The following is a 27572-nucleotide window of genomic DNA, read 5'->3' as shown; positions in this document are numbered from 1 at the left end:
GCGGGCGGCCCCGCGCCCGGCCGCGCCGCCACCCCCCTCAACCGCTCCCTGGCGGTTTCCTCTCTCTCTTAGGGGCCGCCGGGAGGGCCGGCACCGGCTGCGGTCGCGGCCTCACCTCAGCTTCCCCAGAGGRGACTCGGGCAGCAACATGGGCGCCGCCATCTTGCGTTACCAAGGGGATGTCACGTGACGCCACGGCGGAAGGGCGCAAAATCCCTTCCGGCGCCCGAGCGGGAGCGGGCGGGCAGGAGTYGGGGCGCATGCGCTGTGGGGCCGCGGCCGTTGGGGCGCCTCGCCTCACCGCTCCGTGCCCTGGTGAGGGGCCGCCCCCGAGCCGGGCTCCGAGAGGCCCCACACCAAAGAGAAGGCTAGGCTGGGCGCAGCCGGCGGGCAGGAGCCGAGGCTGCTCCCTGGGGCGCGATRTGGCTCTGCCGCCGCTCTTTGGGCCGGGGCTCGGCTCAGCTCGGCTCGGCTCCGTGGGGCCCGTCGCCGCTGACGGGCTCGGCCTGAAGGAGACGCAAAACCCTGGGCTGGGCCCAGAGCGCGGCCTACCTTCGCCTCGGGGCCTGCAGCAAAGCGGGGGCGGGGAAGGGGAGGCACGGGGCGCTGTGGGAGGGAATGGAGCAGTGTGGGAACCCGCRTGGTAAGGGCATGGAGCTGTCAAAGGCAGGTCAGGGAAAGGAGGGAAGTGGGGAAGCTCAGGAGCAAGTGTGCAGCTTTGTACAAACACCAGAAGGTCAGCCGTTGTTGCCAGATGATTACTCTAAGTGGGCAGGGAGCCCTGCTCTAAGCAGGCTGCTCTAGACTGGTTGGGAGGAGTGTGTTCTGGGTCACCCAGAGTGATGGCATGATGTGTTTCTTTCCAAGCTATTTTCCACTGATTGTAGCATCCACCTGAAGCTTTGGTTTTAGTGGGTAGATTAATGAAAGGCAGTGGGAGGAAGAAAAAAACAGTTTTGGATGATYATGACTGTGCTGGATCTTGTGTTATGATCATTTTCACAGCACTACAGAGAAAAGCAGCACGTGGTATCCAGTATCATAAGTAGCTGGGGTGGTTTTGCACGTTACTGTGTTGTGCTGCATAAATACTCTTCAGGTGTAATTATCTTGCTAGCAGCTTATGCTCTGTAAGTATTGCAGCAGCTGCTTCATGAAATCCTCGTGAAAATATGAGGTGCACAATGTCTATCATTAGATGAGCTTTTAGTGAGGCTCTTGGCTGCTATGATACATGGCTGCCTTGGCCTACAGCTTTACAAAGAGCTTACAAAAGTTGGATTTCTCATGTAGTTGGGGCACACCCAACAGGTGCAGTGATGCATTTAAATTATGCTGCTGATAAATTATCATCATCATATCTGAGGCATCCTACCTATCTGAATTATGAAGATACTTCATGGCAGGAAATGGGTCATGTACAGACTTGCCGCAGATACGATGGGTCAAAATACGCAAGTTGTCAGTAATCAGYTCCTTGTGATATGCATTATAGATTGCATTTTAAACAGAATTCGAACTTTCGGAGGCAGTGATTTTGTAGATTTTATTCAGGTATGTTTTGTAAAGTCATTAATAATCTACATTGTTGATTAAATTATTGTCATAAACCRTAATATACGTACTTGCTTCTCATATCCTAGAGATAATGTTTTGCATAAGTAGTCTGAGCTGCTGGCAGTGAAGTATACCAGAGCAGGCTTTATAAAATCATACTAATTTCCTACACCATTCATTAACAGTGTAATGAGTGACTTACAAAATTATTCTGAAGTTCAGTGAAGTTATTCAAAGCAATCATGGTTGCTGTAGACAGCAGCTGCACTTGGCATTTGATCAATGTATTTTTAGGTTCATGACCTCTACTACTACTAAAGTCTCTTTCAGGTTCCAGGTTATTTTTTAAAATGGAGGAGTTGATAATATCACTGTTATTTTTACTGTTTGCTCATGCAGAATGTATATATAAAATAACACATAGATATGCTGCTTCTTAGATACAGGAGATGGCAGTATTGTGCACTTCAGAACTGATAAACCATATACACCCATCAGGAGTTTGAAAAAACATAACCAAATGTGCTCCATAAATCTGTTTTTATTAAGGAGTTACAGCTTTAACTTTTCATCCTCCTCTTAAGAAAATAAGTGGTATAATGACCACTTTCTTTTACACTGTATATAAGTCTATATTGAGAAATTCAATCATTTCTTTGATCAACCTGCTACAGTTCACTGTGGCCATCTCTGTAGTAGCAGCTGGTTTAATATGCTTACCTATCTTAAGGTAGTGTATTTGAATAGTGAAAAGGAGGATCTTTTTGTAAGAAAACACAAAGATATGTTAATTACTAGTAGATCTTAGTGTTATCTTTAATTTACTTTTGTAAGTGATAATGATTATGAAGAAGCTGTGATGGGTCTTTGGAATGGGAATACAATTGCATTTTTCTTCCCTTTGTTTATTCATATCAATTTATGCGCGTAACGGCAGCTTGATGGTCAAATACAGATATATAATTCCATGCAACTAAATTTTTGCAGGGCTATGAAATACTTTTTTTTAGAAGAAGACAAGTATGTCCATTCTGGGCTGGAAAGTTCCATTCACATATCCAAAATAATTTAGCATGCTAGTTACCACTTGTTAACCCTCGCACTGGCATTAAAGAACATCAGCCTTTTCAAACATTGTTCATTTTCGCAGGAGTCTTCCAGAGGTTTGCAGAAATCACTCTTCTGTATTTCTTCCCCCAAAAATGTATCTAACACCTTCTAATGGGGCATATGTAGTACTGTACGATATAGGTATCGGGTGCRCTGATAATACTTTACAGAATGGCACAGAACACAGGAACATTTCTCATTCAGCTTGAAGTTACACACCATATTGCTTCATGGATAGTAGTAAGATAYATGCACAGAATTGTACATGTTACAGTAGACCAGCTCAGAACACTGTAGTACAGCCACTCCCACTGTTAAGCATAAACTTACGCTTAATTTGCACATGATTCATCAAGTGTCCATTTCCTTCAAATTCCTACCAATGTGGACTGACATTTGCTAATAAGATTTTTTCACTGTTTGTGTTATATACCCAAACCCATGAGGGAAAAAAGAAGGATACAGGCWTAAAGATAATATTAAAAGTGGTCTCATCTGAATTGCCATAGACTTGAGTAGTACTATCCTCATGGAATGGCTTGAGTTATGTTTTCCATTTATTGAAGAAAATGAAAATAGGAAAACATGGGACATAGCAGTACATCAGTAGCATGGATTTGGATGAGTAAAAAATATGTGTTCATTAGAAAACATTCMGGAAATATGGGTTTGAGACAGAAGTGTTGGATTTTCATTGATGCTTCAGGASTGTAGATTGTATTACAAATAATTATTGAAGTGGTAGCAACAGTACCATCCTTCTCCACTATTCTGGCAGTCACTGCTCATTCAGTCTTAGTGCTAGCCCCATGGTGGGCAATCCTCAATGCTTTTCACCRCAAAATGCACATTTCAAGACAATATATATGAACTCTGGAGAATGCATCCTGTCYTCCTCACATGCTGTCCAATGGCTATGCTACTGTCTCAAGGTATAAATGATTTCTCACGTGGCGGGTACTCCTGTGAACACTAATAAAAACTCAGTGACAATGTAAATTACTTTTCTGTTATTACAGTGATGACAATGATTGTGTGTCTGATTCAATACCCTGTTCCACAAAAAGTTCAATAGAAGAACTCCCATATAATGAGGCTTGGACAAGACCTATTTCAGCCAGCACTGGTTTATTASATGATGCTGACATTTACTTAGATCCTGATCTCACCAGCTTCTGAAGTCTGCAAAAGATGGCATTCATTGTTCCTGCTGTGCCTGGGGAACTGCAAAGCACCTTGTACAATTAGTTCTGTGGTTCTTTAGGTACATTTCCATGACTGACTAATGCTGACAGTAGCACATTGACTCTTTCCTCATGAGAGTTGAACACAACTATTTAAGACTAAAGATTAACTTCCTTGGAGTTTAAAACTGTTAATTTGTCAAATTTGAAAACTGAGGTTAAGTTTGGTCATAGCTGTTAATTAACTTATATGATAGCTATCAATATTTTACTTTCCTGGGATTTTCCATTTCAAAGACATTGAAAGAAGCAGAACAGTACATTGCTAATCACATCAAGATGATGGGAGGGTTTTGTTTGTTTCAGCAAGTCATATGCCTTCTTGAAGTTTTAGTCCTCTCTTGACTTGTTTAAAAGTCCAAATTATGGTATACTGTTAAGTATATCAGATAATGTATGAACTTCTGGAAGTCACAAACCCTGAAAAATACCCTATTATTTTCAGCCAGGCAGACAAATTCACAGAGTGCATGAACAGTAACAGTTCATTGCATTAGTTCAATGATATTTCCAAGATGCAGGCTGTGCATCAGACTGAGCACTGCTATGGCTTGAAACTCAAAGGTTAGAAAAAACAAAGTTACCATAAAAGTCGAACCATTTAAAAACTAAATAATTTAATTAGAGATTAAATAAAAGCTGAAATAAAAAATATGCCTTGCACATACACATGTAGATTGTGATATGTTCAGAGAAACTGGTGATTAGTCAGGCAAGCGAATGAATATATACTTAAGCAGCATTACATTATCTGGCCAAAATTGGAGGGGAAAAAAAAGATTGCGCAGAAAGTTATCCATGCACATAGATTTATTGCAGAAGTATATAAGGGGCAAAATGTATTTTTAGGTTATGCTGGTATAGTCCATTTGTAACATGAAAAATTGCAGTGCTCTTTATGACAGTCCTGTAAAAATGTCATTGATTTGAAGAAAAGTTGGTTTTCTACTAATACCTGGTCTAGGCTTGACTATCTGGCTTGTTTAAAAGCCATGRCAGCTTGGGAAAAAGATTTATTGATGTACAGCAATGAATTACATGCAGTGCTCTGTGCATATACAACTAAATAAGCACATGGGCAGTCAGTGGGTGCATTTGGAAGGCATCCAAGTTGCTGTGGCAAGATGCTCTCCCTGTGAGCCYAGGCCTGGGTGTTTATCACTCCCCTCCTCCTCCTGGCTGCCTCTCCTCTCTGCCAGAAATATCATTTGTCTTACTGCCTGCCAGCAAGAGAAATCAATGAAATCAGCCATCCTGGCTGGAGGTCAGCAGCCCTGCGCAGGGAATCCAATCTTACTCTCTGGGGTCGCTTCTGCTGGGTGTTGCGTGACTTCAGTGTGCTTTGACTCTGGCTCCGTGTGATTCTAAAGGAAAGAACTAATTTACAGTGGTTTACAACAGGGAGAAGTGGTGATGAATCATATTGCCAATCAGTTCCATTTCTGGCAGCAGGAAAAAAATGCTCTGCTTTTTACATACTCTTAATACTTCCCTCAGTGATACAGCTGAGTTCAAATGCCAGTTACTAAAGGCAATGTATGTGCATTGAGTAAGAAACTGATAACATTCACATTCTTTTTATTTTTTTTAATTACAAATTCTACATCAAAGCAGATAATGTATCGAATAGATTTGTACTCAGAACTGGTTGCCTGGAGAAAGTAAACAGATGCCCAGGAATCAGTAAMATTTAATGACTTTAAAAGATCGGATATCAGTATTTTTAAAAGTGATTTTCAAAAATAAGATTAAATTAGTGTACTGGTAAATCCTCAATTACCTGAAAACCCAAGTGTTTTAAGTAGTAAATACTGATTTTTTTTCCCCATAAATTCAGTCCCATTGCTAGTTAAAATATTCTTTCTAGTWGTCATTCCTATGAAACTCTTTTGGTTTGTAGTCTCAAAACACACTTCTTGGTGCTAAAGAAACAATTGAAAATCTTTTTGAAGCAATCTTTAACTTAAGGACCAACCATTAATCAAAATGGCTACAAGGCATGTACAGTAGCACAGTGGAATAAAACAATCCTGTTTTGCTCTCTACATTGCAAAGACTRGTCATGAATTTGAAGCGATACATTTCAATTTCTGAATTCTTTCTCCTCTGCATTTATTTCTTTGCCTTTGAAAATGTTTTGGGAAGAGCATAGAGTATGTCATTGAGACATCTCCATACATGTGTGTGCACATGTGTATACAATGTCTGTCATATATACAAAACATGAATGTGTCCTTATTCAATAGGCATACATATTTCCCTGTGAAATCCTTTAACTGCACTTTTTCTTATACCACTCGCTACCGTAAGAATTGTCCAAAAGCAAGAAAGTAGTTGTCAGCCTTTGGAACCACTTTTTCGGAGTTCAAAGCAGTGTCACAGCAATTTTTTTTGTGGAACGAGCTATATAGCTCTGGAGATCTTAGCTAGAAAACTCTGGCCAGGTGCCTGGACTAGACAGCAGCCCCATTCATTCAGCTGGACCTCCCAGGATGTCCTTGCCCTGTGCTAGTGCTAAACCTTGGCTGGGCTGAGGCCTTGCTTGTGCGTGTGAAGGGCACGCAGCATGCAGGGGTGGTGGTGTACGSTCCCCAGCACCTGTGAGCGATGCTGCTCCGTGTGGGTGGGTGCCGCTGGTCAGCAGTCACCTYCCAGCCCTGGTGTTTGCTGTGCAGCACACTCAGCACCCACCGGCCCCCGGCGTTGAGGGCAAGTGGGGGCAGCAGAGGGTTGGGGCACCGAGGTCCACCTTCAGGTGCGGAGAATTGGATGGGCTCGGGGCGAAGGGTGGGTTGGGCGACGGATGAGGGAGCACATCCGGAGTCTTGTTCGTGGGGCAGGGGTTATGCGCGAGGGCCGGCTCTCCTCCTGGGCACGGACGCAGCCTGCACATGCCTCGTGCAGAGAACGGGCAGTGCTCCACACCATTGCTGGTGATGGTGCCCTCTACTGCGTAGTTGATTTGGGACCTCCTAGTCAAATATTTCTTTTGGGAGGATGAAAGAGAAGTCCGATCTTAATTTACCTTTGTTTCTTCTCGAAGGCCTTCTGTTGAGCTAGCCTGTTTCCTAAGGAGGCTGGGCGGTAGTCCCCTTCTGATTTTGTTGACACAGCCCCGTGGCGACTGCGTTTCAAATTCACATGCCCTGGGTGGCAATGTTATGGTACTGCYGGAGCTGCAGGCTGGCCTTGTGTTATCTATCTCTGGCGCCTGTGTCAGTGTGTGTGTGTGCCTAAAATGGTATCTGAAGGAGAAAGATGGTTGACTTGTGGCACTGTGTAAAGTTTTGCAGTGTTCTAAAAAGGAAAAAAAAGAATAAATACTTATTGTAGCTTTTTTTCCCTACAGACAAAAGTAATAAATAACTGACAGAAGACGGTTGTTTCTAGTGCTTGTTTTAGCTAAAATAATGGGGGTTAATTATTAAACCTTTTACTTGGTTGCTCACTTGTGCTGCTGATGCTTTAATCCTAGGTCACAGAAAGTTTAAGAGTGCTTTACAGTAGAGAGTTATTTCTTTTTGCCTCAGGTTTTCCACACTGAAAGGATGTTACAGGTTTTGCTGCTTGCCTTCTCTGTGGTTGCCGTTGCTCATGCTGAGCTCTGCAAGCCAGGTAGGTTTTGGAGCTGATTCCCATCCTTCCTTAGGTAAATTTAGCTACGAATTTATGCTTGTGAAGCTGTCAGCTTCTTAGGTTGGTATTTCAGCTGGTTTGTCTCCATTTCAAGTTTGATATTCTGAACATTTACTTCTTTTATGAGTTTTCAAATGAAGCACAGAAGCTGATTTTACCTATTTTAAAGAGGTCCTGCTTAAACCTCACTGAGAATCCATAGGGCTGTTGAATTGTTCACAATAGTTACTTCCAGTTCTCCTAATCAGGTTATCAAGACAAATTTAGAAGTTGTAGTTTGTAAAACAATTAGAGAAGTAAATGATGTAAAATCCCATTTTTAGGATGGTTTTTAATATATGCTTGCTTTCTTTCTCTTTGTGTCAGATGCACAGAATGCTTTCAAAGTACGGCTTAGTATCAAAACAGCTTTGGGAGATAATGCAGTAAGTAAAGTATCTTCACATATTCTTCCTAACTGAATATCTGCCAAAGTAGAACTAATTTGTTCAGTAAAATTTCTGAAGGCAGCATAAGCAATTTGTTCTGAAATGATAATTGTAATAGCTTGCTCAGGTCATGATCCAGGCATCTATTTCTTGACATTGGACTAGTCCTCAGCTTAAAGTGACATCCTTTAAGAGAAATGTAAAGCTTGCCTTTTCTGTATAATTTTCTTTTTATTTTTTTCATTTCTGGAAAAACTGTAGAGATCTTACATTTTATGCATGAGACGTGCTGCATAAATCTAAGTCTGTATTTTGGGAAAAGGACTTCTGCTTGATAGTGCTAATTGTAGTCAAGCATGTCCGGGAAGATAAGCAGGAAAAGATTGTTAGATATTTATGAAATGGGATTTTATGTCAGGGTCTYAGACAAGCATGATCTGCAGAGATCATTCAGGCATATCTCATCAATTCCCTATTAATGTGGGGGCTTGGATAGTGCCCTTTCTTCTCTGCCTGTGGTGTACATGTTAGTCTCATGAGAACCAAAATGCTTTAGCTTAATTCGAGGCCTTGGGCTTGCTATAGAAGTACTGGTATGATTAACAACGGCCTGTGATATACAAGAGCCTGGGTAATTAGATGACCAAATGGCCCTTCATGATCTAAAGTGCTATGAAATATAGCAGAACTCAGTACACCCGTTGCAGTTTTGTATACTTAGAGCAGATCTGCAGTGTGTTACAGGGCTCAGCATAAAATCAGATATGAAATGTCTTGGACAGTCACCTCTACTGGAAGTCTAGTGCCTGATTATGCTAAAAGACCTGGGAAACAAAAAGCCRTAGGTTATATGTTATAAGATACTGGAGATACGAGGATTTTTCCCTGACCTTAGAAACCATCCTAAAATTATTCTRAAATATCAGGTAATTTAAATTAACATTTATCAAGGACCTAATTCTACTAGAAAGTTTACAACCAGACAAACTGGGAAGCAATACTCAGGATACATGTTAAAATATTTGTCTGTGGAAATTAGTATTGAAGTCAATTCTCTTGGGTGAGAAATTTTAATTAAACAGTTGAATGAGGCTGGGTTGTTTCAAAATTTATTAAAAATAGCRTATGTAATCCTACAGCTGAAAATATGTCAAAATCATTACTGAAATTCATCTTGATGATAACAGCAAAATATTTTGATTTAATCTTTGTTTAAAATACTTGGAAAGAATTAAAACTACAGATCCCAGCAAAATTTTTTTCTAGTGTTTTTGCTTTTCCAACTATAGTAAAAGAAAAGGGGGTTGTTTGATCAACCATTTGTTTTTTTTCTGTTTTTCTTCACAAAAAGCGAATGGTTAATTATCATATCATAAATCTTAAAGGTGCCTTTTATTATAAAAAAGCAATAACTGTTGAGTTTATTAGTTTTTTTTTTTTGTAGATAGATAGTAGTTTCTTTCACACAACAAAGAGTGGGAAAATACAGCATTTTAGAACAACAACCTACTGAAAGTGGTATGATGTCATACAAAATTCTCCATAGACAATGAACAATCTATTAACTGCAAACAGCTATAGTTCCCTTTATAGCCATTGCAATGCTCTCTGCAAATTACAAAGGTTCAAGTGCTGAAACTACTCTCAATCTGAAATTCATTTTGTTTTCAGAATTCTGGGTACTTTGCTTTCCTTCCTATTTTAGCAAAGGAAAGGGAAGCACTGTCATTGTATCACAATAGGMAAGTCAGCTGAAAATATCTTGGTATGATGCTTTGGTATTTAATTGTATTTCATTCATTTCCAAATCACCTCAGTCCAGTTGGTAACAGAAGACCCTGACACCAGGAGCATTTTACTTTGTGACTGACAGGATTACTCCAGTGTACATTAGGGGCATAGCAAATGGCTTAGTGTAGTTCTCTGCGTGCCATCTACTTTGTGTGAAACGAATAGAGATGGGCACCATTTTTTCACTTATTCACACCGCAGGCTGTGCGTCAAGGCAGGGAGTGCCACCTAATGTATTTGTACAGTTCCTGTCACAGTGGAGCTGCAAAGGGCAGCTGAAATAGAGTTAGCATGTAGCTGTTATTGTTTTATTTGCAGGTAATGGGTTTACTTGACAAAGACATCATTCGCTAACCAGTGGGGAGACACATGGCATCTACAAGCCTCCACTGAGTCTTTCTGAGAATGATGTTAGCTTTATGAGTGTTTTCTGAAATGACTGATAGTTACTACCTGCTTCCAAGACATACAGCTAGCAAAGTAGTTAACCTAAAAGGGCCAAAGGCAGCTTTGAGTGAGCAGGAGCATCATCCACCAGGAAGTCCATGTGCTTGTCAGTGTCACCACTCAGTTTAGCCAAAAGAGCCAAGCAGCTAGCCCATCATAAACTGCAGGCCAGGTGAAGAAGTAGCTGCGCTTGCCTTCTGGACCACATATTCAGGCTACCTCCAAGGTGTAGGACAAAGGGGAGAGAAGCTGGTATGCATCTGGTGTCTTGCTACCAAACGGGACATGGAAGCATGTTCCATTTATATGTAGAAGCCTGTTCACTTGTATGAAGTCTGAATGACAGTCTACTTAAAATATAGAAGGAAGGGACCTTGGAAGGTCCCTAGCCCTCATCTGCTAAAAGCAAGATTAGCACTGAATTCAGACCATGTTGTTCAGGGTAATCTTACAATATCATAACCTTGTTCTACCAATGTAAATTTTGCCTTCATTAGAGTATCACTGCAGCATTTCACCACACTGACAATCTATGCTTATCACCTTTCTTCCATTATCTCATCAACCTCTTCTTTTACTAACAGGCACTTAAGAATGGTTTTCACACTTGGCTAGGTCTAATTCTGCTCCTTCTTAACATATAGAGAATTGCAAGTGCGATAGAGCCGAAGTCTTTGTGTTTGTTCCTTCACAGAGCAAAGTAGACGGTATACATTAATAGTCCTGACATCAGCTTCTGTTGATAACAGAGTTATTGTCTGTTTGTAGTGTGATTGCAAATTATATTTAAAATGTTCTCTTTCTGGCAGCACAAAATGTGCATGAATAACTGTACTTCACAGGAACATGAGACTAGAAGCAACATCCCAAGTCATCAGCTGCAGTCCAGGCTTTGCAATTGCAAAATAAAGATGAAGCTGACAAAGCCCCATTATAAAACTAGCTAGGTTTCTCTGTACCAATTGCTCTGACTAGAGAAAGCTGATGATTAGATCATCAGCTGATCCTGGTTAGAAATTGGCTTCTGATTTTCAGGCAGCATTTATTTTGAGCCAATTCATGCCCATTGAGTCAATATTGTTTACTAGTTTAAAGGCACTCTTGCCGTACTCTTCCTCTTCATTATGTTGCTTTACCTGTGCATACTCCTGCATGCAGTAATGTGCAGAGTTTATTGTTCATACAGAGCTTGCAGCCACTTGCAGCCACTTACCTCTCCTCTTTCTCCTATCTGATCATCTTTTTTGGTGGGCTTCTCACACTCCTGCCCAGAAGGCAGTCTGAAGTTCCCTCTCCTCACTCAGGCAGACTCCTGACTGCTGCTCAATTTTCTTTGCCAGTCTCCCCCTCCACTCCTATCCTGATTTCTTACAGCTTTCTGTTTATTCTGTCTTTTTTTTTAAAGCAGTTGTTCTTCAAGGTAAGGCTGGAGTTCCTCACTACAAATTATTTTCCCAGTAGCTGAGATACCCTTTTCGTTATTCTGATTTAAAGAAGCTCTAGGCAACTGCGGCATTGTTTCTGATCGTGCAAATTTTATACTTGATCATGATGGGCATATGCACATATACTGCACTAAACATTAGCATACCAAGTACATACAGTTGGTAGCACTGCATTGCATCTGTATCTGTGTAAGCACGAAATGGAGTGTGCTTCATCATTATCCATTTTCAAGGCAACTGATASAATTACCTCTACAGCTGGTTTAATCCATGAGATAACAAATGGATTTTTTTTTTCTGTCCTTTTGGACCTTTCCTCAAATACTGCAGATGGCATGTAGGGATTCAGTTGATAGTATCACATGTATGTATATATATATATATATAATCATTCCTTTTAGTGCTGTAAATTGTGCTCTGTGGCTTGAATACTGATGTCTTTAAAATTATGATGAATAGTTTTATGGCTCTCATTTATATTAATTCTTCTACTACACAGTCTCTTTTTCTTTTAATACTAGTTGCTGTCATTACTGTCACATTTTCACTGCTGCAGTGAGAACAAAATGTAGGCTTTTTTTTTCAAACAGTCTCTCATTTTTTTCAGTTTAAGTTCTCAGACTGGCATGCATTGTCACAGTATGTTTACACCTTCCTTCACTCACAAGGCAAGAACAGTGAGTAACTAACTCCCATTCTCAGCACTGAATCAGGATTTTAGTGCTACTCAAGCTCTTCTTTTGCTCAGTTTTGTTGTCCCTGTCCTACTGTAGCTCGACCCATTTCATAACTCATTTGTTTCGAGATGATGAATATGATCAGTATGACTTTTTGCACTTTAAATGTCTGCTTTCTTTCTGATTTAGGTCCCCAGTTTACATGATGTCAGAACAAAAGGAGGGATGGTGTYTGGAAGTTGGATTCCATCTTTCTAGGGAGAGGCTGCAGCTCCATGCATCCAAAATCAGAATTTAGAAAATAGAATTAAGATTTAACATTTTCAGTGCTGTCTAGTCTACTGCTTTTTGATATATATTGCTGTTTTTTGAGTGTGTTAGAAAGACCCATGAAAAAGTAGATCTAAGTTGTCAACTGGATTAAGTATCCACTCTGCTGGGTTTCTTCTTTAGACAATTATAGCTTGGATTTTTTCAATATTGAAAGTTAAAGATTAGATGTGTGTTCTGACTGACTGGAGAAAGTTGCCTCTAACCTCCATTAATATCGTTCCAAGAAACTATTAATCTTTGTAGTCTGTTTAAAGTGGAAATTCGTTCAGTCTGCCTCAGTCATGGCTCTTATTATAAAAATGTAATAGGTGCAGTTCTTACAGGTCTCTAGAATTGCCTATGGGAGTAAAAGCTCAGGGGAACCTCATAAAGCTTTCTCAGAAACATGAACTTATGAAAGCATGACTTTTCATCAGAACAACACAGAAAAATTTTTGGAGCCTGTATTTTACTTCTTATTGAAGCAGTAAGGACGCTATTTTCTTTCTTTTGTTTCAAAAGTGATGTAGTAAYCTGCACAATGGTTGAGTCTGTCTTCTTGTTCCAAGGACAGTATGCAGCAATAAGGCCAGGAAATAACATTTTATTTCCTGATGTTCTGACATCTAGCTCCCAGGAACTGCCTTCAGCTGCCTTTTTTAGGGGGGCAGAAACAAGTGGGCTTGGAGAGTGGATTTAAATCTTGTTCTTAACACAGTTCATCCATCAAAAGAAGCAAAGCCATGGATGCAGCAGTGTGGGGATAATTCTGTTCATATGTCTAGTCTTTGATAAGAGAAAATTCACATCTCCAGTTTGGTCATCTTTCAGAAATATTCAATTCATTCCATTTCTGGAAAAGTTACAACTTTCTGTACCCTTCCTATTGCACTTTACAGCAGCTGTTAGGAAAAGTCCTTTGTGCACACTAAACAACAGTCAGGGAGTTATTTTCAGGGCACAGGCAGTAAATTTATTCATATTCTAAGTCAATTTTACATTTGAAGTTCATTGATTCTTTTCCCCTCTGTACTGTTAGCACTAGTGCTGAAACTGATTATTTTCCATCTTKCTTTATAGTATGCCTGGGATGCAAATGAGGAATACCTCTTCAAAGCAATGGTGGCTTTTGCAATGAGAAGATATTCCAGCCAGAGCACAACTCAGTAAGCATCTACTCTGATTTCCTCTATACACACTAACAGCGCTGCACGCAGCGGACCATTCTCTGCTCTGCTGAACTGTAAAAAATTGTATAAACAGCTTCTAAAACAAACTGTTCCAGTATATTTCTTTGAAACCCAGATATATGTTAAACATCACACTCTCTGTCCAAGGCAGTGTTCATTCTCTGGACCCATCTCCCTGTTGATACTGACTGACACAGCTGTGGACCTCAGTGGGACTGTGTGAATTTAGTCTAGCAGAGTCTARCAGTAAGACATGATACCTTCTGGAGTTGGTATCCCAACTATCTTCTGGAGACCAGACCGGGGGGAGGTGAAGGGGCAGACTAGTAAGGTCAGGAGTGCAATACAGATCCTTGAATGGGCAGCTTTGATGAACATTTACTTAGCATGCGGCTTCAACRGTGTGCTGAAGGTGGGCTGGCTCAGAGAACTGGAAAATGGATAGCTGYGCTAGTGCTGTGTTATGCTAGGGAATATCTGTCCCTAATATTACAGCTGCTAAACTGCCTCACATCAGGAAGTTTCAGATGTTGCAGTTCAGGATATAAATTAGCCACTAATTGAKTGTGGGATTAAATCTGCCCTAAGGTATTGAATATTCTTCTCAGGCTTCTGATCTTTGCTGCTTATGAAATTGGATACTAGACAGACAGACCATTCAGCAAACTGTAACTTCAGTATGTTCCTCTCTTTCTTAAACAAGAAACGTTATCAGTGTATTTGTATAGGCCTATTATTTTCATATTGTTTTTCAATCTTAAAAGAAAGGTTTTACGATTCTGGTAGGCTAATGAGGATAAGGTTTTCAATGTAATTGCAAGAAAAACTGCTTCAGGCTGGCATTGCATCAGAAGAAACATATTCCACATTTGCAAAGATATTAGTTAACTTGAGTCATATGATGCTACCTGTGGCTGCAGCACTTTYTCTTAGGTAGAAGGTGCTCTCCCCATCCATGTAACAGAAGTGCTTSGTTCCTTAGTGTTTCGTTTTGATTCCTCAGAATCAAATTTCTTTGAGCAAGAGCGCCATTTCATCAAGCTTTACAAAAACAGACAAGTATGTTCTGACATTCTAAAAGCATGATTTTTCATCAAGAGACAGTGAAAATGACTTTAAGACACAAGCTAATTAAAGGTGATTGTCTATTTTTTTTTTTCTCAAGTTTTCAACTCAGGAAAGTTTTAATCCAATCTTCAATCCAGAAAGATTCACTTTTGTGCATTTATTTTAGTCTCAGGCACTGCTTTTTATTGTTCTCTTCCTCCCTTTCAAAGTCATGGTGCTTTGGCACTTTGAAAAACCTGTGTTAGAAGCCACTGAACTTTATCCTTTTTCAAGCACCATGGCTCTCTGCAGATTCAAATAATATTAGAAAGCTTGGTGTAGAAATGAAAAAAGAAATCAAGCTAGTATGACAGAAGTTAAAATAATGGAAATTAGGTGTATCCATCTTGTGAAATCCCTGAATGTGTGCTCACTTAGTTCAGTTTCCTACAAAGACACTTTTCCCTATGGATAGATATGATAATGTCAGTTTTGCTCCAGTTTGGAGGTGAGGTTCCACAAATCAGTAACTGTATGCTACTAATTTTGTTAAGGGAGGAATCAGTATAGTATTTCTGGCTAGATTAGATGTGGATATCTTTTTCCTGCTTTGAAGACAGTATTGGGCTTTCTGGTGGGGTATAACTTCTGGGGGGTATAATTGAAGGTATAACTGATAACTTTTCTAGGATTTTTAGATACCTTTGGGGGTCAGATTTAGATAGCATGTCAGCCGAAGTGTAGCTGTACAACTCTGAGGTCTGATACGTCCTACAGGGTAACAGGCTCTGGAGTTTCCTATTTGTAGATTGCTCCCAAATCTCAAGGGATGCTAGAATCCCCTCTCTGCTATGAGAGAGAACTATACAAACTTCTCAATATACCCCAAATAACCTGTCCAGGGATTACTCTCCAATTTTCCCTACCTTTGTGGCAGGCTGCTAGCACAGCGTGAGAGAAGGAGCCAGGTACAGAGGAAGGAGTACAGTCCATCTCCCATCATCTCTGCAGCGGGTATGGAGGTTTGGGAGCACTCCACGTTCAAGAGGATGCAGTAGCACACAGCTACTAGCTCCTGCACACAGGAGCTGCGCGGTCGCGTAACCCTGGTGGTAAGCTCTGCCCAGGGTGATAACCTGGATGTGACAACCCCCTCCTTCAGCATCTAATTAATTTCTAGCACACGCTCAGCCCTGYAGGAACAGCCATAACTGATTCTCTTACTTGAGACTAAATACCGTTAACTTTAGTGAGCTGGATCAGGATCCAGGCAGCGATTTGTCTAGTGGATCAGCATAGCCATTGCTGCAGCCTGTCCCGTCGTTGATGAGATTCAGATGTCACCTTCTGTTAAGCTCCCGAARCTGGATAAAAGCCAGCATGTGGTGACAAGCTTTTGAATGTGCTGCTGGAAACAGGAATTGATGCTGTTGTTGCCTTTTTATCACCACTGAACGGTCCAACTCAGAATGGGCAGGATTGCACGTAACATCCCAGTTTCTCTAGAGTTAATTTCTGAACTAAAATTTAATAAATTATGGAGCTGCGTTTAATGTTTGAAAGATATGTCAAATTGCCAAGATTGTGTGAAACCTCAAATTACTCAATGATTATCAAAACAGATAAAATTAAGATTTCTTCATCAGTAAAGAAATATAAATCCCTTATTTCCTGCTCCATGTATGGCCTTTTCATTTATTCTCATTATATACATTCATGAACTACATAAACCAACCTTTGATCTCTCAGTGTTAAAAAATGAACCTCTATAGGCTGTGTTGGTAAGCCTCGTTTCTCTAATCTGTGACTAATTTGAAATAAAATGCATCTCTTTTGGGCCTGAGACTAGTTAATCTTTAGAGAAGAAAGAATGTGAACTCATTTACTTTCATTCAAGTAACAGAATCTTTCTCCTCACTGTCCTATGTGTAAGAAGGCTGCAGTTTTCCTCACCAGATAAAATTCATAAATATTTTCTGTCTCCCTAAAAAAGCTCTTTCAAATACTAAAAATATGATGACCATTTGGAATAACAAATATACATTCCTGGAGTTAAAGCCAGGTGTCAAGGTGAGCCTGTGGCTCCTATTCAGAAAGGAAGAAAATAAACTTTCCTTTTGTAGGAGCAGCTGCACAGCAGACAGCTGGAAGAGATCTGATGCATTCTGGAGAGGTCAAGATGGGCACTCTGGCCATGAGGCTTGTGGTTCTCCTGCTCRTGACAGCCGCTGCATGCACCTAGCTCCGTCTGAGTTCCTGGCAACTCTTTCTTATCCCTAAACAACCYTCTAAATCTGCATAAGCAACAACGACAGTGTTCTAGGYGAAGAGACCATCAGGGTTTCCTGCCTTCTACCCAGTGATGTTTACCTGTCTATATTAAAGAAAATGCAATTTAGGACTTTTACTGTCTTATGCTGACTTAGTCTAGGATCTTGTCATTCTGATGATGTCTCCTATCATTCCCCATGGCAAGAACTGGAGGGTGCGAAGCCTTGCAGTGGTTCTGCATGCTGTGAATCAAGCCTATGTGAAAATGCAACAGGGAGAAAAATTTCCTATCTGCTACAAAGCGATTGTCACGTTGGTGCTTGTTGCACTGGGGTTTACTCAATCCCCTCTGAACTTCCTGTGAAAAGCAGTATTATTCTTTCTGGAGCCTGAAAGGATTTGCAGCATTCAGAATCTGCTGATGAAAAAGTGGCAGTGAAGCCAGGTTTTTGACGCTTATAATCAAGCAAGGATTTTAGACACAACGGGAAGCAGAACAGAGGCAAAATTTACATAACTTTTAGTGTGAGAGCTTTGCTGCCCAACTGATTCAATGCCAGTACCTGATAGTGCTATAGACCAACTACCATATCCCATACCAACTGCCTTGACACTGTAGGGAAGACCCCTCCTCGAGGAGTGTCTTTGACTCTGTGAAGCTGTAGAGAGCATCACGGTGTGATGGACCCATTTTTGAGTGTGCCACTGAAATTCCAGCTCTAGAGAACTGCAGTGGTATGAAGATTCAGGTCCCAGTGCAGTAAATTCTCCAGATAAAAACTTCCTCTGCAGATACAACTTTAGATATTCTGTGAAATCAGCAAGAATCTGTCAGCCACCAGCCAAAAGTAGTCTTTTTTTTTTTTCCTTTCCTGTAAATTTTGTGCCTTGCCTTTATTTTAGGAGGAATAAATCTGCTTTAATTTTCTGACTGTTGCCAGCAAATTGATGTGATTTTTTTTTTAATCCCAGAGGATAGCTTTTCCCTTTCTGTGAAAATTCTTTCTATTTGCAAAATTGACACGTTCCAAACAAATTGGAGTAGGTCAGCTTTGCAAAATCATTGTTTTCCATTTTATTGCATATCATCTCCATGGAATACATATCTTCTTTGTAAAAAGAAAGGTTGCTCTACCCAAACACTCYGCCATCCTAAACACTACCCCAAAAATAGCATTCAACAATAAATAAAACATTTTCTCAAAATACCCAGCATGAACTGCTCTGAACARGCCATTGCTCATCCTGCCTTAAAAATTATCTCCTTCTTTTCTGGATGGAGAATATGCATTTRTTGGCAATATTTGCTCCCTTACATAATTTCCTGCCTTTACTCTCTGCTGAGGTGTTGCGAGCAGTCACGTAACGACATTTCTAATGAGCCAGCAGATGGCACTACAGCACGGAGCTCTGTGGCAGGTAATTGCTTGCAGCAGGGACTATGTCACCCTGGGGAAAAAATAGAGGGTGGAGAAGAAATCTTAAAACTTGCTTTTTTTGAGACGGACAGGCCAAACCTTCAAAGGAACGATGCTAGTTAGTAAGGATGTTCGTAAACATCACAGTAGTTAATTAAAAGAGGTGCTGGGTTCGTCCTGGGGTCACAGCAAGGTTTCCCTCCCCAGGACAGCCAGTAATATCTGTATTCTTGGGGTGAATCATCCCAAGTGGGGTCTGTCAGGACAAGGCAGCTCTGCCTTGCTTGTGGCCAGGCAGACCTTGTGCAGAGGTGAGCCAGTTTCAGGCTGTTCCCTGAAAATAAGATTCATCTTGACTCTTGATCTTGGGCTTCCAGAATATCTGCTCACTGTGTAGGCATAACCAGAAAATCTGAATCCTAAGCCAAATTCTTTGGGATTTTTGTCAATAAAGTAGAATGAAATGAAATTTTCACATTTTTCTCTCTCTCTATCTCTCATTTCATTCATATGGCTTTGGCTGTCCTTTTATGTTGCATATTCCTTGCAAAGCTGTAATAATTGCCACTTTAGACAACTCCTGTATTACATGTGTTTGGGCRTTTTGTTCCTTAGTTGCATGAATACAATAGGAACAGATTAAAAAAAAAACATAGAGGCACCATCTTTTCTCAGCCACTGTTGTATTTACGATATAAATGTATTAGCCTTCACTGTTCTGGTTTAAATGCCCGTGATAATATCATTCCATGAGGAATTTCTAATGATGGTTCCATCATTTGTTAATGGTAGATTACAAATTTATAAGAATCTGAAAARAGGCATTTTAAAGGCATTCCATACACTTTAACATAATATGCCATGAACAGCTGCATACCCCTGGATCTTCCACTACTAACTTCACATAAAGCTAAGCAATCATTTAAAACAGATATACGTCACAGCATAACCTTAAAGGCATAGACCAGTGCCAATATGATGTCTAAATTTAGCCTTTTGTCTCTACGCTGTGCCTGACTCTGTGCAGCAAGATGTCAAAGRGAATAACATCAGTTCTTTGCTTTCCCCCGCCTCCTGCTGACTCTGTCTCCTCTTCCAGCGAATGTACCTTGCAGAAAGACTGAGCTCACTTTGAAATTATATGAGGAATCTGCCATGCCTGAGTCATTGTGGTATTAGCTGTTAAACTGTTAGCCAGCTTTTGTCATGGCCCTGATGATTAAGAAGCAAATATATAATTTTGCATTCAGTTACACTAGGTATATGTCTGAGATCAAGCAAGCTTGTGACAGATTCAAAAATTCATTTGAAGACTCAAGTTCAGTTTCAATAAGCTTACTTTTTTATCATGTTGGAAAATGGGAAGTGCTGTGATTGGTGTTTCTTCCTCAGGCGTTAACAATTTCTTTTTTGAAAGCAAGACTTTTTTCCYCTTTTGATGAAAGCAGTATTTTAAGAACACCTGCAGTATTTCAGTAATTCCTTCCGTTCTTCTATCCGCAGAATTTCCAACGTGCTGCTCTGCAACGTGACCGATCGAGTGTCCTTTTGGTTTGTGGTCACCGATTCTACCAGAAACGTGACAACTGTTCCTGGAAGTGAGGTAGAGGCAGCCATCAGGTACAGCCCCTGCTTCTGCAGCCTTTCCTTCCCTGCTCACTGAGGAGGATGCTTTCTCTCYGAGGGCCTTGTTTAAATGAGCCCTCTGCCTCTTTAATGATGAACTAAACCAAGCAGTCAGCACGCCAAGAGGTCAGGACTCCTTCATGCGTTTGAGGTTAGGAGGACTTTTAACAGTCCCACAGAATTCAAAGTCTGTGAGCCTTGGGACTGTGACTTCGGAAGGAGTTTCTCTTACTGGTGGAGCCTCAAATAAAATCCAGTCCCTATTTGCTGTCTGTTGTGTGGCACACACATTCAGATGTTTCGTGTCTCAGTGACAGAGCCTTTTCCCTCAGGTGACTGAATTGCACCATTTTGGGGTGGGGTTTGTTTCATTTAACTTAAATTGCATGTGCAGACACCTCTCCACTGGGACTAATGACCATCTGATGGAGAGGTATAGGTACTTCTGAGGCACAGTTCGTCTGACTTAATTTAGRAGTCAGCTTTCAGATGAGGAAAACTCAGAGTTGGCTCCATCCCAGCCTGGCTTGAATAATCTTATACTCACATTCTTTTCATACCAGCTCTTTTCAGAGTGTGGTCACTATAGTAGCTGAGCATTACTTGTGCAAAGTACCATGTGGTACAAATCAGTGCACTTTCCACTAAATATCACATTCTGTAGCTAACAAAAACAAAAAATGGAGAGCTAAAGAGGGGAAAAGAAAAATAGGTAATCTGACTTCGGAGGCCTGCCAGCCCAGCATAAGGGATTTACAGGGATGACTCCCACAAGCAGCATAACTCACATACGTTTCTCAAGCGCCGACTGGAAAACAGACCTCTTTGTTTTTAGACATTCTGTACTTTGTTTTGAAAATTGTGTTATCTCTATGGAGGTATAATGCCTAATTCCTGATGAATGAGTATGCGTTCTTTTAGAAAGATTAACTTTTAAGCTTATGAGCAGATTAAATTATTTCCTACAGAGACACCAAACAATAGCTGCATAGCATTAGTGGGGGAAGCAGATTATTTATTCACTGAAACTCTCTAAGAGTACTGGAATGTGGGATTTTTTTGCACTTCTGTTATTCTTTGATACATTGAGTAGCATAAACTGATTTATTTAAGTCTTTTATATGCCCTGTTTGCCACAGAAATTGGGTGTTATTATAGCATGTTTGTTTTGGTTTTTAACTGTTGTTTTTCTCCAGAAAAAGAGAACCTTCGATTTATTTAAAGTTCAAATTCCTGCCTAACTTAGAAACAAGAAATAAAATATTATGTAAAACTACAATACTTTTTATTCTATTGCTTCTGATTTCAGGCTTYCACACTAAACCATTATTCTAATTCTTTATTCTGCAGTAGCATGTGAGCTACTCGTGGACCAGCATTTTAGTGTGCAARGTTCTCTACAAACAGAGAACAAAAAGAGAAAGCAAACTCTCCCAATTCCATGTATGAGTCCCAGGATTTTGTGTAGAAATACACAAGATATATTTGTGCATATACAAACACAAAATGCACCTGTAGGTATCTGCATGTGCTTCAGCATATAGTTCTGTAACTCCGGCCATTAGATGAAGGTGAACAATGCTCATTTTTTTCAACTACTCACAACAATCCGTTTGTATCAATAAGGATGGAAATCACTTTAAGTAAGTCAAGAAAAGCTTACTATATAACAAGTCTTTTAATATGTCACGGCTTTCGGTCCTCACCAGGAATGCTAGCTTTCCATCAAGACTAAAAACTTCCTGTTTAAGCGGTAGTCAAATGCTATGATTTTTTAAGGAATTTGCAAAATCTTATCTGTATCTCCCATATATCTATTCCTAGGAAATACTTGCTGTATGGTAAGTAGATTGAATTGTATGCAAGAAAGCTGCTATAGATGATATGACTGCCATCAAAAAGAATCTCTCAAAGCCTGTGTGTGTAATACATTTTCTCAAAAATTTCTAACATTTTGCAAAAGCTAATGGAAGTTATGACTGCAGCCTTTCATGGCTACTTAGATTCAGATACAGAAATAACAGGAAATGTTCAGAAGTAATAAATGTGGGGGAATATATCCACTGAAGAGAGATCATTGGTAACAGTTGTGTTACTCATATTAAAAAGAATATTTCTCAGACTTACAGTTTCTCATAATGGAAAAAATGTACAAAGCACAAATCCTTTTAGCTGCATCCTGCTGGGAAGAAGGGCATGTTGGCAGTGAGGGTGAATTTTTGTGGAGCAAACCTTAACCTGTGCCTCATGAATCTAAGAAGAACTATACCAACAGGAGCAGGTGCACAGGCATATAGCAGGCAGGACGGTTCAGTGTGAGGAACCAAGGGCCRGTGATGTGCAAACTTTCTGATGAATGTAGGATATTGTCTACCTCTCCCATACCGTTATGGATGCTGCATGAGCTAAGTAACAGAGCCACCCTCAGAGATGACAGCCTGTTATGTCTTCAGCACATGGTCCAAAACATAAGCAAGTAATGATACTGTACTTCAGGTCTCATCTGTATTTCTCAAGTTTTCAGATGAAATGAAACAGACATATGAAATTCTACTGCCCAAAACCTTGCAAGTGGGTCAGTGTATATGGATTACTGATGGGCTATGTGAAAGTGAAGGTCCATGTTWTCCTACCATCAGCATGCTCGATCAAATTCAGCCTTGCCAGACTTGTGGCACTTACATGGAAATTATTTTTTTCCTTCTATCCCTTTTTAGTTTTAAATACTGTTCTAAAGAGCTGTGATGTGCCTTCTGTTTTTATGAAGGATGAACCGGGACAGAATCAACAGTGCCTTCCTACTGAATGACAAAACACTGCAGTTTCTGAAGATATCCTCAACCTTATCACCACCTGTTGAACCCTCCACACCTGTCTGGCTTATCGTGTTTGGTGTTGTTCTTTGTCTCACTGTGGCTGGAATTGTTTTCCTCGTTGTTTCAGGGATTCAGCGGCGCAAGAAGTAAGRAGCTTAGCTTTTCTTTTGTTTTAACTGAATACTGGTGAATTAAGTGAACTAGGGTGGTTTTGCTTTTCAGATCAGCCTCAGAGAAACTGTAGCTGTAGTTCTTCCCCCCTCCATAGCTAATGATATTCATTCTGTCGTTATGTCCTTTTCCAAATATGGGGGTTAAAATTTTGAACCATGAAGTAGTTGCCTTAGTACTGTTGGGGGATAGTGAGGAAGCCGGTAGGATAAGAACATGATCCTAGAGATCACCTGCATAGAAGTTAAAGCTTTAAAAAGAGATTTGCTGCCAGTCTTCTCAAGGTTTAGAGCATAGTAGGTGAGCTGCTTCTCACAGACCAGCCAAACTCCCATAGAGGAGAAGGCTACCCATCCAGGGCAGTAATAAAAAAAAAGCTGTCAGAGCTAAAAATATTTTGCTACTGTCTGTTGAGGAGCCTAGGTAGAGGAAACAATAAAGTATAGATGAAGAGATCCCGCTCAATGRAACAGTACATGGCCTCACCTACCATTCATGACCTGACGAATCCAAAGGACCCAGCCCTTCAGAAGTTCAGGTCAAGATCTCTCAGTGTAATGGATTCATGTGTGAAAAGCAATGTGTTGCTGAGATTTTTCAGTTCTGCATCCTCATCACCTTAAAAGACAAAGATAAAACACCTCAAAAAATCTGAATCCCTTCAGTAATATTTTGGATTCAGAAGAGTTGTGTGATTTTGTGAAAGCCCTTTTAGTGTTTAAAATACAAAACTCAGCAAGCAATAGATGAAAGATGCTGTTGTGGGGAACGAGGCTAGACAGATACTTTAGATCTGCGTATAGTTTAAGTCTTGCCACGACCTTTGATGTGGTCTGGGCTGAGCCATTTAATCYCTTGAATTTAGGCAGCCTCTTCTGTAAAACTAGAGGATAATGTTGCTTCCAGAAAACCTATACTTGTCCTCTGTGTGTCTGTGTAGTGTCAAGGTTCTGTATACCTGTAGAGCACCTAGCTCTAAGAGGTCTTTGAACGTTTCACATGAGCGTAATATAAATAAATTGTATTAAATAGTCATAATTTTCTGGCTAAAATAATCCTTCATGCTTTATATTAGGCTGAAAAGACAGTATTTGTTTCTGTTTTTAAATTTAACTCAGCTAAGCCTAAACAGTTCCCATCAATATGATATAAACTGTATGCTCTTATCTCCAGAATACCAGTAACATGCCCCTGCTGCTGTCCACCTATGGCCACTGGGCGTTTTTCACCCTTCCTGTTTTGTGCTCCTGTTGTCCTTTTACCTCTGTTATKCTCCTTTTCTCCTTTCACTCTGTTTTCCTACTCTGCCTTTGTTGTATTTCTTAAGAACGGGTTCATCTATTATTGAATTCAAATTCTTCTTTCAGTTCAGTGGCGTGGGGTGTGGGGTAAGAGAGAAGTAAAATAAATGTATAATTGTTCTATATAGTGTTGCAAAGACTGCAGAGGTGAAGGATATGGTCTGGACTATTTGGCTTCTCAAAGAAGGGCTATACATCAGAGAACAGGGTTTCTAAAGTGCTCATCCCTTCTTCAGGGACATGACCAGGTTGTCAAAAGAGTTCAGCACACTCAGTAATGARTTTTCCTGGAAACCTGACCAGAGCTGACTTAGTGGCAGCTCTGTTGCCTGGTAAGCTGTGTTGGAAATCCAGACCCAAGGACAGTGTTGATTATTCATAAATTTGGCGTTTTTGTGCTCAGAGTAGCAGGGAAGCACACAATTGGCCTATAATAGAGTTTCACTAGTGAGTTAGACTCATGTCATTTCTTGAACTGGAAGATTTTCTTAATTAGGTCTTCACTGTGCCTACGTGTAAAAATCCAAGCCACAAATGCCAGCAGCTTGAAGTTCTATTAAAAGGTCTGATCCAGCTCCACGTAATTGTAGCCATTGACTTTACAGCAAGCTGGATCAGACACGCTGTCTCCCAGTGCTGTGTGTTTGTTCCTCTGTCATCACAGCAACATGGCATCTCCCTCCTTGCTAATAGACTTGGCACATAGCCAGGGCAGGGCCATCCTCTCTACTGGCTGTGCTGGGTGAGGCTGAAGTCCACCTCTGCCTCCCGAATCCTGTCTGYCTCAGAGGCCATAAATATTTGCCTTGGGAAGAGCTAGATTTGAGGTTTATATGTGGAGTAACCCACAAACAATAGATTTCTCTTCCATTAAATTGTTGAGTCTCTCCTGGGACTCAATTTTTTAACTCCTCTGAACTACAACAGCAACAAGTTCCACATATCTACTACTCCTCTTATTTGTTTTGAATCTGTTCCCTATTATCTTATTTTATATTATTCCTCCACACTAAGGCTTGCATTAAAGAACTCTCCTTTTACTGCTGTAAGAGCAGATATGACAGCCAGAGGTCAAAGGTTTTCATTACCACCCCCACATTTATTTTCAGCGAGCCAAGAATCTCCCAAAGGCCAATAACATTTTATTATTCTTAATATTATTATTAGCAATCATATTGAGTCAGGTTGCTATGATTGTCCTGAGTCAGGTTGTTACAGTCTGTGTTGCAGATAGGAAGAAGCAGTGGAGCTGACCTTTGAGTTTCTTATCCTCCAAAGCTGCTGATGCTGCAGACTGTAAGGTACAGCAGGTTTTTTCAACTATGAACTAGGAGATCTCAAGGTCAGAAAAAATCTGGAATTAAAAGAACATTGTGACATGCTGACTGATATTCCTGTGTTACATCTACTCACTGTTTTAGTTTTGGATTATTTTGTTCAGCAGCTGTTTTAATGTGGTTGCAGTGAGAATAGAAGCCTGGAAAAGTGAAAGCCCTGCAATTGTTTAATCTASAGTACAACAGTATAGTAAGATAGGGGGTAGGAAGGTGACTGTTAATGAAGTTTGAATTGGAAATTCAAATTTGTAGCAATAAGAGTCCCTGACCCCAAGAAAATTATCAAGGAATAAGCTGCTCTGTTTCTAAAAAGTATGTTTTAATTTATCCACATCATTGAGCGAAATCTATGAAATGTATAATAGGGTCAGACTAGATGAGTAGTGCAGTCTTTCTTGACTTCAAGGAAAAACAAATTCAAAGATTTTTTCTGTTTTTCTCTTGCAGCAAGTTTTCTCTCCCCTTCAAGTTATTTTACAGAACAAGAAACAGAAGGTTTTGCAACATATTTACAATGTATTTAGTCTAGGTTTTCTGACTCCCAATCCTGATTTGAACTATGAAACTAGGGCTTCCAGTCTGCGGTCCTCCCACTTCCAGTGATACGTTTGCAGCGGCAAAGAGGCATTTACACTCTGCCTGTGCAGGTKGATGCCTGCTCTTGCACATATCGGTCATTGTGAGCTATGCAGCTAAAGTCAGTGTAAGAGCAAATTATGCTGCTAAGTCTCTGCACCAGATTATGCCTCTCCGTACATAACCCACTATAAAGTTCTGACTAAACATGCAGTTTTCTTTTTGTGGACTTTTGGTAGAGTGCTGCAGGCCAATAGAATAAGATGATTTTCTCTTCTTTGTTTTCAGAAAGAATAAAGAGTCATCAGAGACAGAAAATTTAGAAGAAAAATGCGAAGTGACAGTAACATTAGAAAATGGGATTCCTTGCGAAACACTGGATTTAAAAGCAGGCCACATTAATGGAGTCCATACAGCAGATGACGAACGGTTCACATCCTTATGAAATGCTGCCATTCCTAGCTGGTTTGTTTTTGAAAAACTCCTACRCCTACTTTATCTCGTCACTACTGCTGAATGTCAAGTATGAAGACAAGAAAAATACTCCTTTCGCTTAATTTCCCTTGAGAGAAGCTTTTGCTGATAACACATACACTTGAACCTTCATTACAAAGCTTTTGTTCATGAGCAAAGCAAATGAGAAGACCTCAAACGATATCCATTAAAGATTTCCAAATAATGTGTGGTAGAACAGGGTTGAAACCTGCCTTGTGTCAGGCATTTAATTTTAATGCTTATTTAAATATGCCCATTGTTTTTTTCCCCTTTTATAAATATGAAACTGCATTATTCCTGAATGTCATGGAAGAGATCGTCTATCATCATCCATTCTTGCTGGGCTTTTTTATTAAGCCATATACAAAAGTTTCTCTGTAAACTGATTTCTGTGTGCTGATCAGCTGTGTGGCTTTGGCTGGAATATAGATAAGTGCATAGACGTTTTAACTTATGATGAAAAAAAAGTCAAGCTTACTAGGCTCTGTAAAAGCAAGTTAAAAAGTATCATCTGGACCATCTAGAGCTTTTGAACTGCCAAAGTTTGGTATTAAATATGTTTCTCTCTTGGCAGTCAAAGTCACAGATTACATGATCAGGAAAGTAAAAATTGGAAAAGTTTGAAAAAGGTGTAAGACACAAAGGGGAGATTTTCCAAAGGTATAGTCTGTGGTTGA

General features: G+C 40.2%; 2 protein-coding genes across 2 annotated transcripts in view; one reads left to right on the top strand and one right to left on the bottom strand.

Annotated features, from left to right (window-relative positions):
- Positions 1–204, bottom strand: part of ZRSR2 (zinc finger CCCH-type, RNA binding motif and serine/arginine rich 2) — a 15271-nt gene extending 15067 nt beyond the window's left edge. The window contains exon 1 of the mRNA XM_085323170.1: positions 116–204. Within this exon, the coding sequence (XP_085179296.1) occupies positions 116–162 (47 nt within the window). The 5' untranslated portion in view covers positions 163–204. The remainder of the gene's footprint in view (positions 1–115) is intronic.
- A 7255-nt stretch (positions 205–7459) lies between these two features.
- Positions 7460–26845, top strand: CLTRN (collectrin, amino acid transport regulator). The gene is made up of 6 exons (XM_085323121.1): positions 7460–7526; positions 7914–7972; positions 13728–13813; positions 20077–20193; positions 22967–23161; positions 26689–26845. The coding sequence occupies exons 1-6, from the start codon at positions 7460–7462 to the stop codon at positions 26843–26845; spliced, it is 681 nt and encodes a 226-aa protein (XP_085179247.1).
- The last annotated feature ends 727 nt before the right edge of the window (positions 26846–27572 follow it).

This window comes from Rhea americana, unplaced genomic scaffold (assembly GCF_003343005.1).
Source record: "Rhea americana isolate MKP2758 unplaced genomic scaffold, rheAme1 scaffold_82, whole genome shotgun sequence".
Classification (NCBI taxonomy): domain Eukaryota; kingdom Metazoa; phylum Chordata; class Aves; order Rheiformes; family Rheidae; genus Rhea; species Rhea americana.
This window is presented reverse-complemented; position numbering and strand designations above follow the sequence as displayed.